Source organism: Poecilia reticulata, linkage group LG2 (assembly GCF_000633615.1).
Source record: "Poecilia reticulata strain Guanapo linkage group LG2, Guppy_female_1.0+MT, whole genome shotgun sequence".
Taxonomy (NCBI): domain Eukaryota; kingdom Metazoa; phylum Chordata; class Actinopteri; order Cyprinodontiformes; family Poeciliidae; genus Poecilia; species Poecilia reticulata.
In genome coordinates, this window is record NC_024332.1 from 16,245,943 (window position 1) to 16,260,958 (window position 15,016).

General features: G+C 41.0%; 1 protein-coding gene across 1 annotated transcript in view; it reads right to left on the reverse strand.

Annotated features, from left to right (window-relative positions):
- clybl (citrate lyase beta like) overlaps positions 1-15,016 on the reverse strand; it is a 74,856-nt gene that overhangs the window by 39,947 nt on the left and 19,893 nt on the right. The window contains exon 2 of the mRNA XM_008433432.1: positions 879-1,092. Coding sequence (XP_008431654.1) covers positions 879-1,092 — 214 coding nt within the window. The remainder of the gene's footprint in view (positions 1-878; positions 1,093-15,016) is intronic.

Here is a 15,016-nt window from a genome sequence, read left to right on the forward strand (position 1 = left end):
ACAGGACATGTCAGGGTGACAAGTGCAACCCACCAGCTAATCGCTGACATAAAAAAAGAAAAAAAAAAGGGTTTTCAGAAAAATCATTTATGTCTTATTCAAAATATATAATAATTCCCACCAAATCCAGTCGGATATACAGTGATTGGCCAGTGTGGGCTAAAGTGTGCGAAATATGTAGGTTGGAGCGGAGCAGTTTTGGCAGGAGTCCAGCCTCAGACTTTTTCCACTAGCCTACATGGCGCCTTCTGTGCTGCATTCTCCTCCACGTTTCCCCCCTTCATCACATTATAAAGACAGAAGCTCCGAGATCCACCAGCGCAGGGTCACAGTTTCTGGCCTGTCAGTCACACAGGCCATCAGCTTATTGTCTTTGTCTGCTACAGGAACAGCCTCCAGCCATATCAATCATCTTTATTATCATGACTTAAAAACCTTTGTTGTTTAACTTTTTTTGCCTGGGCTGCCTCTTTATCCTGCGCTCCAATCACGATTTCATGGGCAGTTCAGCCGGGCCAATGGGGAGGTTGAGTGGGCCGGAGGAGAATGCTTTTAACCTGCTGCATCTGGCGCTTTCCCACTGCTCACCCAGTGGGACGTGGTCACCTTGCTTTAAAAGGCTGATGGAGGGGTGGGGGGGTGAACCCGGGGCTTTTCTGCAACCACAATGGAGTGAAATGTGCTCGTTTTAAACATCTCACTTAGGTAGTTTTCCTTTTCAGTGATTAGGAGCAAGCACCTGTCTGGCAGAGGGAGGTGGAATTAAAATCAGGCCAAGATCACAAAATAAAGCATGTGTTTGTGTGTTCCCTGCTATCCCGTTTACAGCAAGCTGATTTTCATTTATGCGAGGCACAATAGGTGTTTTTTTTTTTTACCTTTTTGGTGAGGGCCACGCCATCCTCACAGTCCAGAACGGCGCAGTCGACATCCAGCAAGGCCAGTTTCTTCAATTTTCGTTCATCATTGCCAGGGCAGTAGAGAACTGCCCTACGGGGGATGTAGCGCAGCGAGGAGCCGGGAGACTGATGGTGATGACAGCATGCTTGAGTATACAACTGCCAGACTGCAGGCGGGAGCCAGCCGTTCGTCCTGTCAGCACAGATATATACAAATGAAAGTGCACACTGGCACATGAGCATACCTTTGCAAATGTGACACACCAAAACAAAAATCAAAGCATCAACTTTTTTTCTTTTTTTTTTTTTTTGCATTTCATCATGTTAGAAGCTCAAACTTCAGTATATATTAGTGGAGTTTCATGTGACAACTCAAAACAATGTATTGCATCATTGAGAAGTGAAAATTAAATGAAAATGAAATAACAAAACTGTGGTTTGTATTTGTAATTATCCCCTTTGTCCTTACCCTCATACCCCTTAATAAAATCCAGGGTTGCCAAAACAAGTCGCATAATTTTTAAAACTAATTAAATTACAGCATAAAATACAGTTGTTCTGTGAAGGCTGTAAACAATTCCTTGGAGAACATCAGTAAACAAATGACATCGGGAAGACTAAGGAATACAACAGACCGGTCAGGGAAAATGTTGAAGAGAAGTTTAAAACAGGCTTATGTTTTCAAACAATGTCCGAAGCTCTGAGCATGTTACAAAGCTTTGTTCAATCCATCATCGGAGCATGGAAACAGCATATTTACAAACCAAACAAGATATGACTGTCCACATAAACTACAAGACCAGGCATGGAACATTATTAAGAGTCAAGAAGTACATGGTAACTTTGGAGGAGCTGCAGAGATCCACAGCTCAAGTGAGACAATCTTCTGGAGTACAGATGCAGTATTAGTGCTGGACGCCACAAATCTAGCTTTTATGATGCTGTTCCTTACAGAGGTAGGAAACCCGGTGAGAGTTGTTGGAAAAATGAATGGAACCTGCTACAGTCTAAAAGCTGGGGCAGACGCATAGCTTCCTTTGTTGCAGTGACCCTGCACTGTAGCAACCACAGATGCTAGGGGATTATTTAGATCGCAGATATCAAACTGTAATCCTGGAGGGTCAGTGTCTTGCGACATTTAGATGTGTCGCAGCTTCAACAGACCTGGATCACAAACTTTATTCCTTAGCAGAATTCTGTAGAACTTAATTGTGTGTTGAAGAGCTGACTTAGCAAAGCATGGTAGATTTACCAAGTCAAATTGCAGATCTAAATCAACCTGGGAAACTGCAGAACGTGTCCTATTGACACTTTACATCCAGTCTGACTAAGCTTAAGCTATGTTGCAAAGAAAAGTTCCTTCTGAACATCTACAAAGCTGGTAGGGACACAAACCAACATAATTGCAGATAGGTCATCATATGAAGTGTGCACTTAAGGAGCTGCATCTATGTTTTTTTCCACATCAGAGTTATGCAGTATAACTTTATGTTAATGTTGTTCTGGCTTCACCTCAGCCACATGGAGACCAAATGATTAAACTGCACCTAAACCACAAAGAAACTGGTAAAGATCCCCAGGAATAGCCCAATTGCATCATGATCTCTAAGGAAACATGGGTTTTCACACAGCTGGTGATAGGTATAAAACCAAACACAGAGCACTGTTCCGTCTCTTTTGCAGCTATGCTGCTGCACAGGAGGGACCTCCGGACCTGAACGCCTTGATCTCGGTGGACGAGTAACAGACTGAATCTTTGAAGACTAACCTTAGATCCAAAGTAAAACATGACCTGCTTTTTTGTGCATCAGGACAGCCATGCCTGAACCTGGCTCCAGTTGGAAGACAATCCGAGCATAGATTCTCCAAGAAGAGACAGGTGTCTCTGACTATGTCAACAAAGCCGGTTTCCCCACTGCTTGAGAGAAGGTGACGCAGGAACAGCAGCGCTGTGTGCGGAATGTGAGCAACGCGCCCCTAAGCAACCACTTACTGTTCTTCAGAACCAGTAAGCGATTGTGTTTGGCCAGAGGTAATTACATTGGGGCAAAAACAAGTTAAGTATTGTGTATTTCACTGTGTTTTGTTCCGTTTTACATTTTTCCAACAAGAGCAAGCCCCAGAGCTGCTAACTCGAGGCCATCAATGCTGCAGGCCAAAAGAATTTCAGTACTAGTAGTCTGGCACTGTGAGATTATTCCTTTGTGTCTGTGTTTTGTCTTCCTGTTCCCTTACTAACTCGCGTGAATGCATGATAGCATAAAAATTAGAAATGGATGAAACGGTTGTCATTTGACCCACTTGCTAATGCTATAGCTCTCCAATGGCCAAATTCGACATGTGGCATTGCTACACCTTCCATCTGCCCACAACTTTGCAAGTTCATGCACAACTTTTGATGCCATCTTGATAGTCCTTAGTAACCTTGCACCCATCACCGTGATGGCAGATAAACACAGCATTAAGATTGTATAATGTTAKTGATTTCTAAGGTTGAGCTGAAAGTTTTATTATTTTCTTAATAAAAACTGGTTTGTTTCCGAGAGAATTTGTTTGTAATCTCTACTGCGTATATGTTTCTTTCTGTAGGGAATGCCAGTGTACAGATGTACTCCTTATCTTTTGTTCTACAGTACCATCTCACCAAGCAGGTATTCATAGAGCAATACGTGACACAGAGCAGAGCAAAAACTACTCACCACTTTAGATCTATAATAATAGTCTTGATAAAAAAAATGCCTGTTAATCATGAAATACACCCAATTACAGCAGTAAACACCATCTCTGCCAATAATTCTCTCTTGATATAAGAAGGGTAGACAGTACGCTTTATCTGAGCTGGGCAGAAAAAAAGCAAGAACAAAAAGGGACATCTGTTAAATGAGGGTGCTGAATTATTCTCTCTTTTTTGTCTTTTGCTCTCCAACGGAGCTTAAGTGACTTCAATAGCTTACTAATCCTGTCAACTATGCTTCCCTATGCCCTCCAGCTCCAATAAAGTTTAATCTACACAGAGATGTTGCAGTTGGAGCAGGTAGTTAGAACCAATTCAGAAGGTTTCAAACACTTCAGTGCTTCTAGGCATAAACCCTACAATCCAAAGGCCTGGGAGAAAGTAACAAAGATGAGACAAATAGATTTTGGCTAAAACCATGGGAACTATTGGACATATACGTCACTATAAATGCAATTCTTTAAAACTGGTCAAATGAGTATTAAAGACATCATTTCATTTCATACCAGACATCAGTAACAACCCAAAGAAACAAAGAATTAGAGGAAAATACTTTTAAAAAAATGAAGTGATGGATAAAAAAAAATCCACAGGGAGTATATAACACATCTGAAATGTTATTCAAAAAGGTATAAGAAAGTCAAGAACCCATCTGAAATCTGTCAATGTAAAGCATTCCTGCTGCTATGTACACATTAACATCAGCAGGTTTAATCTTAAAACATGGCCTATAAAAGGGTTTGTCATAATCAAAGTATTACACTAAGTGGTACAATAACTAAAAGCAAAGAGACTTTCTCAAGACAAAGTCTTGCTGTTGCAAATTGGAGAAATCATTTGGAAAAATGGAAAAAAAAACACAACTCCACCCTGAACTAGTCACCACAATATTATTTTAATCTTTTAAAAAAGAGAGACTAAGCAAAGACAGTTCAAGACAGAAGTTTGTGCTTTCTAAAGACAACATGTGAGGGAGGTAATTCAACACAATTTTGACTTGTATACCAACTGCTGGCCAGCTATTTTTTCCCTCCAATGATCCAATCAGAAGTGTGAATGGAAACTGATAAAAAGTCCCAGAAGGTATGCAGTTCTTCTCTCCAGTAGGTAAGTAGAGTGAGGGAGACCCCAGGACTCTTAGTTCAGGGGTGTTTTATCTTATTATTTGCTTCCTTTTTTTGTTCTTTTTTTTCCCCTCCTTTTTACATCACAGGTTATCATACCATGGGGCTGTACTGCAGCTGTAAAGCGGTTAGACTCAGCCACAGTGACAATGTTTACTACTCTAAGATCAGAGGTAGTTGTGTAGTTAGTGGGGTTATATATTGCTCGAAGGGGCTGGTTCCTATTAACACAGAGACCGCAGCAGACATAGCGCCACAAAAAAGAAAACGGAGGAGGATCGAGGTACGAATTCAGGAAGAAGGGGCCGAGTCATGCATTTGACTCCCTACGGTTAGTTTAAACCCAACTCATATGTTTTGTATTTGGTTCTAATAGCACATCATTTTAGTCTTATAAATAATCTTGTTGCTTTTCTTAGTATGACAGCTCTGCCCATTGGATCAGCGCTTTGCAAGCATTTCTGTGTGCATTTCTCTCCAGCAAAGGACAACCGTTCCCCAGGTAACAACCGAGCAATTGATCTTCAATACAACAGGAAAGGCTCAGATGATCTGACACTCTTGTTTCAACATCTCTGTACAGCCCGAGTGTGTTACGTACACCTTGAAACACACATACTTGGACCTGGAGCTTTTTTCTTATTCATTAGCTTGGTGATTTATGTACCAGTTTATTATATCAACCTTCTTAMCTTTGAAAATACTTGCCATTTTAATCCCGACTTGTCAAAATGTTTATATTTTTAGTAGCTCAAAAAAGGTTATGTTATTTTGAAAGTCTGAAGTTGAGAATATTGGCAGCATTGGTTATTTGAAACGCATTAGCTTTCAACATACATAAATACAAAACATTATGATGAATAGCAGTGGTAAAGCTTTAAATATGTAACTCAGTTGACATTTTAGGCAGTAAGGATGGATGGATGACAAAAAGGTGGAATTAATGAATGAAGGAGGGATGGAAGAAGGAGCGAAGGACGGCACTAAAGAAGGGACTAAAAATGAAAGAAAGGTAGGATGCAATAAGGAAAGGATGGAAGCAATGAAGGAAAGAAGGAAGGAGGAAAAGAAGGAAGCAGCAACCAATTTGAAATACAGTTGGGAGGATGGAAGGCAAAAACTGAGGATGAAAAAAATGCATATTTTCTATGTTTAATCGTTCTTTTCCAGAACTGAAAAAAGTATCTGAATCAAATTCCAATCATTTCCAGACAGCTTAGGAACTTTGATCATCACAGAGTGTCTCGTACCATCTCATCCCACATCCAGCTGCTAAYCATCGCAACTACTGGTGTGTTTACTGAGAAGCTTAAAATGCTTCTAGTGTAGTTATGATTTGAGGGGGTTCAGCTTCAACCCGGCACTTAAAATGCACAAACTAGAATATGGAGGAATCTTAAAATATGCTGAACCGGATATTCAACCTTCTTCATTGCTGTGTCTAACTTGAAACAGGTCACACTGTAAAGATCCCTGCCACTGATTAGAATGAATTTCTATTAAATATTGCATTACAGACAGTTTGTAGTAATTGCTTCATTGTAATGACCCGAAGAACACTATTTCTCGCAACTCTCCTGGCTTCCACATGGCAGCATAATCGCCTAATTCAGGTGCTAATATTCATCCTGCTACATGAATTACGGCAGATAACAAGAGGCCCACTCGAAAACACACTCTGAAGACAGCCTCCCTCTCAATATGCAGATTTCCACAATTATCTCCAGCCTGGCGGCGCGGGCAGAAGCTGTGTCTAAAACGCACAAAATTAAAGATCTGCGTTTCCAACCCCACAATAATAAGGCACTTCTTAATGCGTGTACCCCGTTTGGTGGTCTGCAGTGCTTAAGAATCCAGATTAAATTTGGTGAAAGAATAAAAGATGAATAAAGAACAGGGAGGAAATCGATGTTTCTGAAGTACCAACAAGCTCTCCCCCCCTCCGCCCGTTCACCGAAAGCTGTCAGCAGGGAGGAAATAAAATGGTCAAGAAGTCATCAATATTTACCAAGCTACACGTCTACCTGTCTGTCTGACACTTGGCTTTTTAAAGAAAAAGAAAGCTGAAGCATTCCCTCGCATCTGCTCAACCTCCCAGCGTGATGCTGCAATGTGTCTTTTCCTGAATTCCCCCCGCCGCCCCCTCCCTCTCGCTACGCTGCCTCAGAACTGGAAACACAAGCGATGGTACGGAAATGTTGAAAAATTAACCAGACACATCCAAGACAGGTCAGAGGACAGAATCAAACACTTCTTTTCTACTTCTTTTGCCCCCCTGCTTCCTTTGCTTGCCCTCCAGCAAGTTGGAAGCTCAGGATGAGCAATCCATTCCCCTCCAGATTAGAACAGCTGGGGGCTGCGGTGTTTACAGCGGCCAGGCTCTCGTTTACAAAAGAAGGAGCAGGGGAGACAATAGCATTCTGGATATGTTACACTTTTATTAATGTACTGCAAGTCCTGCGTTGTTGGACAAAAAAAACAGTTCCTTTTGAGTATATCAATACATCTGAGCAGCTCTATATTAACAGACGGTGTTTATTTGTGTTATTGTTGCGCATGAGAGTATTTACACAAAGACGTTAAAAGAAAACAATTATTACCAATGCACCTAAAGTGGAGAAACAGATTAGTAAGCGAGGGAAAAGTGTAGCAGCCTTCCTTCAGCAAGCTAAGCCAGCGGTGCACAGCAACAGGTGTGGGAGGGGTGGCGGTATGTTTGTCAATGCTCCATACATTCGGAGACAACTCTGGTCACTAAAGAACTAAATATATTTTCTCAAAGTGTTATCAGAGTATTACTATGGAAGGAAGGCCTGGTCACTGGCTGAATTCAATAACTGCAAAAACATATTTGGTATCGCCTTTTCTTGTGGTAATCACTGCAACTGAATCACAAAATATTACAGCTTAAACAAGGTAATGTTACTATGTATTTCAGAATAAAGAGAATGTGCAGGTTCTTGCATTCCAATGTTTAGTCTGATGCTGTTCATCAAAGCTGTAATCCAACGGGTGTGGGAGGGGAACACCATTCTGTTGTCTACAGAGAGAAACTTTACCTTTGACTTCAGCAAAGACAGAACAACAGTAAAAAACCTAGTAGGGCTGCATGATATCAGGAAGCTTGATTGCAATATTTTTCACCTCAACACTTTATTTAACCCTTACCATCTTGGCCACTATCATGTGTGCTTTTTTTAGTATAAGGGACATTGGTAGTAAAACATGTAAAACATTTACAAAATAAAAGTAGTGTTTTTGGGCTTGCAGGTTGAATTAATACTAAATGTATTTTTGGTTTCAGGTTTTTATGTTGACCACAGCAGACAAGTTGGGAAAAGCCAGAGCCACAACTGTGGCCAAGGGGTCTTAAAAGGCCTACATCTGCAATAAAAGGTTATTGGTTTTTAAACCATAACTCTTTAAATCTGAGGTATACATTGATCCCGATAACTGGCCCCCCGCCTGATTTATAACATCATAAAAATGGTCCTGGAAGCTCCGTGTATCCGCCTTCAAACCCAAGTCTGCGGCTCTTTTCCTTCGGCTCCAATTTTCTTTCCAGTTGCTCAAATCACACCGATGGTTCTGTGTTGTTCTCAGCTAGTTAAATCTAGCAACAATAGTCCTCACAATCAACTAAACCCTTTCCTTATCCTCTCATCCATGTCCTCTCACCCCTTTCCAGTCTCATTAGTTCAGGTTTTAGGCCTTAATCTACACAATGAGGTTGAAGTCATGGCAGTTATCTTCGCCAGCCAATGCCTGTCTACCTGTAATCCCTCCCAAAATCCCAGGAGTTTTCCCAGCTCACAAATTGGCATACAATGCTTTTATGCAAGGTCTCTATTGAAGTGACCTTTTCCCTCCTCTTTTTTTTTTTCATTCCTTTGCATAAAATCAGCTAACCCCACTTCTTGCTTAGAAGAATAAATACATCTTAATCTACATCACAGGATAAGAAAAAGTCAGAATGCAAAAGACTAAAAATGCAACTTTGTGGGTTTTTTATGACTGTAGGTAAAGTTAATTAGTTGTTGTAACATAATAAAATCAATCAAAATTCATCACCAAATGTGTGGAGAATACTAATCCTTAGCTAACGTTTAAAAAAAGAAAAACAGAATGAATTCATCATTAAAAGTTAATAAAGAGGGGCCTTCGAAAGGTCAAACCAGCCACTCTATTCCAAGAGGGCATAAGGGGGTTAGCTTTCAACTTAGCATTTTTATTGACTCTGGCGAAACAAAATGAGCAGACTCTGAAGAATTGTGCACTCTGCATTGGTCATTTAGGCCCTCAGAGCCCATTGTAGTTGTTTGAAATGAATGAAAGGAAACCCCACTGGTGGAAATGCAGTGGAACAGTCCCACAACAGACCACAACTGTTCCCTTATGCATGAAAGGCAGGGACATAAAAGACAAGATGGACTTCTGAGGTAGGGCCAAAAACAAAGGCAACAAAAGTGCTGATCACGAGGGGATGACACGACTTGTCTCGGCAGAAGGAGCAGGGAGAAAAGGGGTAGGGGACAATAGCACTCCCGGCCAAATGACATGTCGAAGAATTGAAAAATCTACACAAGAAGCGTCTTCTCAATTCACTAAACCCACAAGAGCCGAGTGATTGTGGGCTGGATCTCGGTCAAACCGAGGAGCGGGTGGGCAAAAAGCAGCCCACAGCTTTTCTCTTGTCTAACTTTTCTTTCCAAAATCTTTTTGCTGTTTTGGCAAACAACTTGGCAAGAGCAGAGACTGGCTGGGGTGATGCCTTTAGTCTGCTCACACCAAACCGAACCCAAACCAAGACTAATCAAAGGACGACGGGTTCCGCTCCCGCAGCTTCCGTTTTGATTTGCTGGATGTCTGTGTGTTTGAGCCATTTCTTGTTTGTGGCCTAAGTGCAATTATGCTTCTGCCCAAACTCCATGGAAACAGTCAGACGGAAAAAAATGTTTGCTCCCACTCAAAGACCATCCTTGTTTTAGCGACTCCGAGTTGCTAATATTAAAGCCAGTACCTTACCAGTTTATTAAATGCTTCACTGATCTCCGTAGCCATTTTCACCTTGATGATCTCTCCATTGAGAAAAATGCCTAAAGACTGTCTGTCTGTCTTGCCACCTACAAGACAATCTTCTCTGTAGATTAGCTGTGGTCCAGCAGTTGTCAATCCTGGTCGCCAGGGCTCACTGTCCTGCATGTTTTTGTGTTTCTTTGCTGTCACACACCTCACTTAGGCAATTAGTAAATTTTTGAAGCACTTGAAGTAATTACATTTTTTAAAATCTGGTGTGCTGGAGCACAGATCCACCTATAACATGAAGGGCAGTGAGTCCAGAGGACTCTCCTCCTTACATGCCATGGATTCTCCATGGTATTTTAGAAGAAAAATGTCTGTCATTAGGAAGTTATCTAGGGGAGTTTATCCTCATTATATTAAGAATCCTGTCACAGCATGATCCGGAGACCAAAACCGACCAGCCGTCCAATGACCTGGGTCAGAACTTGCAGCCAGCCTACCTGAGGGAGACACCCAGCCAAATTTAAACAGCTTTTTAAGCACAGACTTTTCTGACAGCCAAGCCCAAAGATATTCAGCTGGTGTAGCAGCTCGATCTCTGATCAAGCAGGGCCTAATTTCCTCTTCTATTGTTGCGGTTCTGTTGCTGAAAACACACGGCTCAAGTCAGAGCCCAAATTTTGGTCATCTCAAATCACGTTTCTCTTGCAGGACTTAAAACCCTTTACTTAGGCTTACAAGTGACAGATAAGATTTTGTTAAATAAGACTTATTCTTTTTAGATAATATTTTAAACAGTCATCCCCTATTCTTAATTCAGGTCAGTAGTGTGTAAAGTAGTAGAATAGCAGGTATTTTTATACATTTGTCCATATTGGTTTTTGTATTAGTGAATACATACGGCCATATTTTGTTACTGCTGGAACACATGCTCTTCTCTTTAGATATATTCATTTTGCTATGAAGTTAAATAATAAACTTCACAACATAATTCTAAAAAACAAATGAAACAGAAAAGATCTCAACTTTAAGTGAGAGAAAAATGCCATCTTTGTGCAAAGAAAGGTAATTTTAAACTTTAAAATAAATGACTATCACTTGTTGAGTCACAATCCTAAGAGGTCACTCTACAAGTGAGGGCCCTCCTCCGAAGCAGCCCGAGGCCTATCCCACAATTCTTCACATACCCATGGGCCCTTTCACTGGCCATCACCCAGGCTGATTAATGGATCGATGTGGGAATTGATTAGTGAAGAGGAGGTGGGAACGGTAACATAGGTCAAACGTCAATAATGTTGCACCGACAAAAGGTGGAAGACATAAAATGTACCAGTGATAGCCTGCAGCCAGACCTCTGCCCATCAAAGCCCTGGTAGGGACGACATAAAGGCCTCAGTGCATTCTCCAGCCTACCCTGCCCTCCCTCCTCTCTGCTTCTTTTCTCTTGGTAATGCTGTGTGTTAAAGTGGCAGGAACCATTCTGGGAGCTGCTTGTCAACTCACCTTCATAAAACAAGCCGTAAAGCAGCAAATAACAGGCTTATATGGCTTCATTACGCCGGCTACGCAGGATCGCAGCCCTGGGCTCAGGGGTGAGGGGTTTGTGCCGGTAGTGGAGGGGAACTGTTGGCAGAACAGCATTTTTCTCGCGGAAATTTGTTGTTCCTAAGCTAACACATGCATACTAACAATGCCGACACACTTGACCCCCTTCAACTTTGCATTAACTAACATATATAGCAGAAAGGAAAAGGTGCATTGAGTAGTTGTCGAAACATAAACATCCTAACGTATCATCCAACTTCTTTCTATTCATGCATTATTTTTAGTTATTGCAGGAGCTTTCTTCTCCTTCCAAGTCTCCCTAGAAGGCTCTGTTGGCTCTGTGTTTAGCTCAGCATCTTTCATGGACGGAGTTAATGATGAAACTATTACTGCTAACAACTCTGTGTACTCGTTGTTTTTCTCGTCAATAAAAAGTACTCCTGGTTTAGTGCTGTCTCTTCCATTGCAGTGAATGAATGTGAATACAAGTTAAGTGGATCTGGATTCTATATAATTGAATAAGAATTGCTTGTGCATGTCTTGTAAAGTGTTACGGAGAGAGATTTGCTGTGAAGTGGTGCTATACAAACAGATTGAATGAATTGAATGGGTAAAATGACAACAATAGTCTTCTGGCAAACATTACTCATAGCCCTGAATAAGAAGTGATATTGTAGCATGAATGAGCCAGATAGCGCGTACATATCTGACAGTAAACTGTTTGCCTCAAACAGGGTTTGGATATGAGAGAAATGTTTATTTATTTCATGCCAATAAGTTCAGCTTGTTTCAAAACCTGACAGCAGGGGTTTAAACATGGTCAATACTTCAGGTTCTATCTCCAAAACAAATATCTTTGCTTATTTTTATTTTTTATTTTTTGTTAGTCTGTCTGGTCAAAACAATGGGTGCATTAGCAAATATGCATTTAACAGTCTACCATGAATTTAGAGTAGCAGCCAATTCATTCCCCTCGGGTAAAAAAACTCAACTCTTGCTTTCGAAGGACTTGCTTGGTAGAAAATTAATCTTATTTTGTTCCGCTTCAGATGTTGTTTTTTTTTTTTTTGTTTTTTTTTTTACATATAAAGTGTAAACATTATTCTACATATAAATGATGAAAAGTCTGTTGAAGTTTAAAGCTTCAACAAAAATAATAAATGGCCCGCTTATATTAGCAAGTCAAATGTGCAGCACTGAGGGCTTGCGGAACATCTGGTGAGCAAGCTTACACTATAGATTCACAAAGGTAAATCTCCCAATGTGTGCTTATCTGTCATGCGCGCAGTCCCAGTCGTGTTGCGATGGGCTGCGTGTCGGTAAGGCAGCAGCACAAGCGCAATCACTGTGATCAGTGTTTAGTTAATTACCACCTCAATCAGCATTAGCACTCTCTAACCTGGGGGTGGAGGGGCTGGTGTTGGGGGGGGGGAACTGCGCACTCCTTTCGAACACTGACACTTGTTCTCTGAGGGGAGGGTTTCAGTGTCAGTATTACAGTGCACTGGAGAGAAGAGGCAGATGAGCGGGTGGAAGCGCACTGCACAGCTCATGTCACCGATTCTGTGTCAGGGGGAGACGGAAGGAGACAGGGAGCCGGAGAGGATTGATTGGTGTTTACCTTTAAGCAGCCTCTCAAACAATGGGCAAACCAAAGAAACCAGCATGCACTGGACCATCTCCCCCTGACACGCTCTCACGGATCAACAAATTCATCCCCCCAACAAGATACAGACTGTTATTGCGTGTGTCACATGATCACACACCGGTCATATGGCCTAATGGAGCCTAGCTGGACACAAACTCCAGAGCAAAAAAAAAAAACACACATAAGGTTGGCAAGGCTTCAGTGTTAAAACAGTAACACATATGGACAAGCACAATATAATCATTACACACATTTGGCACAGGGCCAAATGGACTCAAATGTGTCGCCATCAAACCATATGGACGCACATATCCTAGGCTAATCTTAACAAACACTGCGACGCAGACGCACATTCATGCCTGCCCGCAGACACACATATCCGGACCGCTGAACAGAAATGCCATCTTGAGCCCCCTGGATCACCGGGGCCATCTGACACTGTGGTGCCTGAATGCATTACGACTGGCAAGGTGGCTCCACTTTCCATCTCAGTTAGAGCTGTTACATAATCCTCCTTGATATGAATGCATTAACAGCATTCGTTCTGCAGGTGAGAACACTTTGCACCGCTCATAAAATAGCGCCGCGTCAAACTGGCACAATGGATATGGTTGCTGTTAAGATGAGTGAATGTAAGGCAAATGTTGCTGCATCCTAAAAGGTTAAAGTCTTCTGACTATATCCAATCCAAATTTGTTTTCAAGGAAGTCACTGAAATGAATAAGGCTTTAAATGACCATTTTCCTCTCGATATGAATTTTTTTTTATTTTTTGCAACTCGTTAAATTGATCAAAATTAAGAACTCCCACCATTTTCAGCCTATAAATGCATCAAACTACATCACTTCTTACTATAAAATGTTTTTATAAATGTACAGGATATGTGATATTATGATATTATGTATAAATGGGGATAGTATTTCAGTATCAGAGTAACTGCTGCATATTTTTTGGCATATGTGGTACAGTCCACATATGCCAGGAAAAAGAAAAAAAAAAATCTGTATAGCTCAAAATCAGATTCAGCAGGTCAGAAATCAGAGAATATTGGAAACTGGTATCATCCTGATAAACTTTGATTACTGCATCTAGATTTTACAGGGGTTAAAAGTTGGTAGGTCAAAGTGTTTAGCAATTGTCTAACTTTGTGAAAAAGGAGATTACTTGCCGCCGTGGCAACATRACTAAAAACACTCACTTGATGAATAAAATCCTGTTTAGTCCAGGATTTTATTCAGCAATGTTTACAGACACAACACTGACAGTTAATCATACTTAGCTGGGATTATTTAAATATCTGGCTTTAATGTGAACGGTACCATGTCTGGTCTTTTGCTCCCAAACTCGAGCGCTGACTCAAACACTTAATACTCCTTCCTCGGGCCCTGGGAAAACATATATGGCAGATGGGTGAACTGCAAAGTTCCACTAAGAAAACCTAAACATAACGAGGCATTATCTCAGGTTTGGTAGAGTTTTGAATGTAGAAGGAAACTTTAACTCCAGAGTAACAAAACAAAAACCGAACAGCTGTGGCATTTGTCCAGTTTTCACTCTTGTGGTTTAAGAGTCACAACCAAGCATAAGGGGATAGTTTTGGATCACATTCCATGTAATTAATAAACCAAAACCAAAACAGTCACACTCCAGCCCAACTCTACCCAAGACCTCACCATGTAAGTTACCTCTGCCCCCAAGTGGCTGAACATGATAACTACATGCATTTAACATAGAAAATGTATTCAGATGTGACAGTTCAAATGCTGTAAAAGCTATTTACTACTGCGTCTACTTTGAAATGCACCATTACGTTAAAGCATCTCTTTGTATGTTTTAAAAGTGACCAGAGAAAGTGTTTACAAATTAGGATGGATCTTTAAGCGGTACAATAATATGCTTAAATTTCAGATCAAGTTACATCTGAAATGTATGTTTGTAAAATAAAGAGGTTATCCTGTTTTTATTAAATGTTTTCAGCAAAATGTGGCAATCAAAACGCGCATTGATAAATCCCCATTCCTGCGTGTCACTACTGAATAGGGGG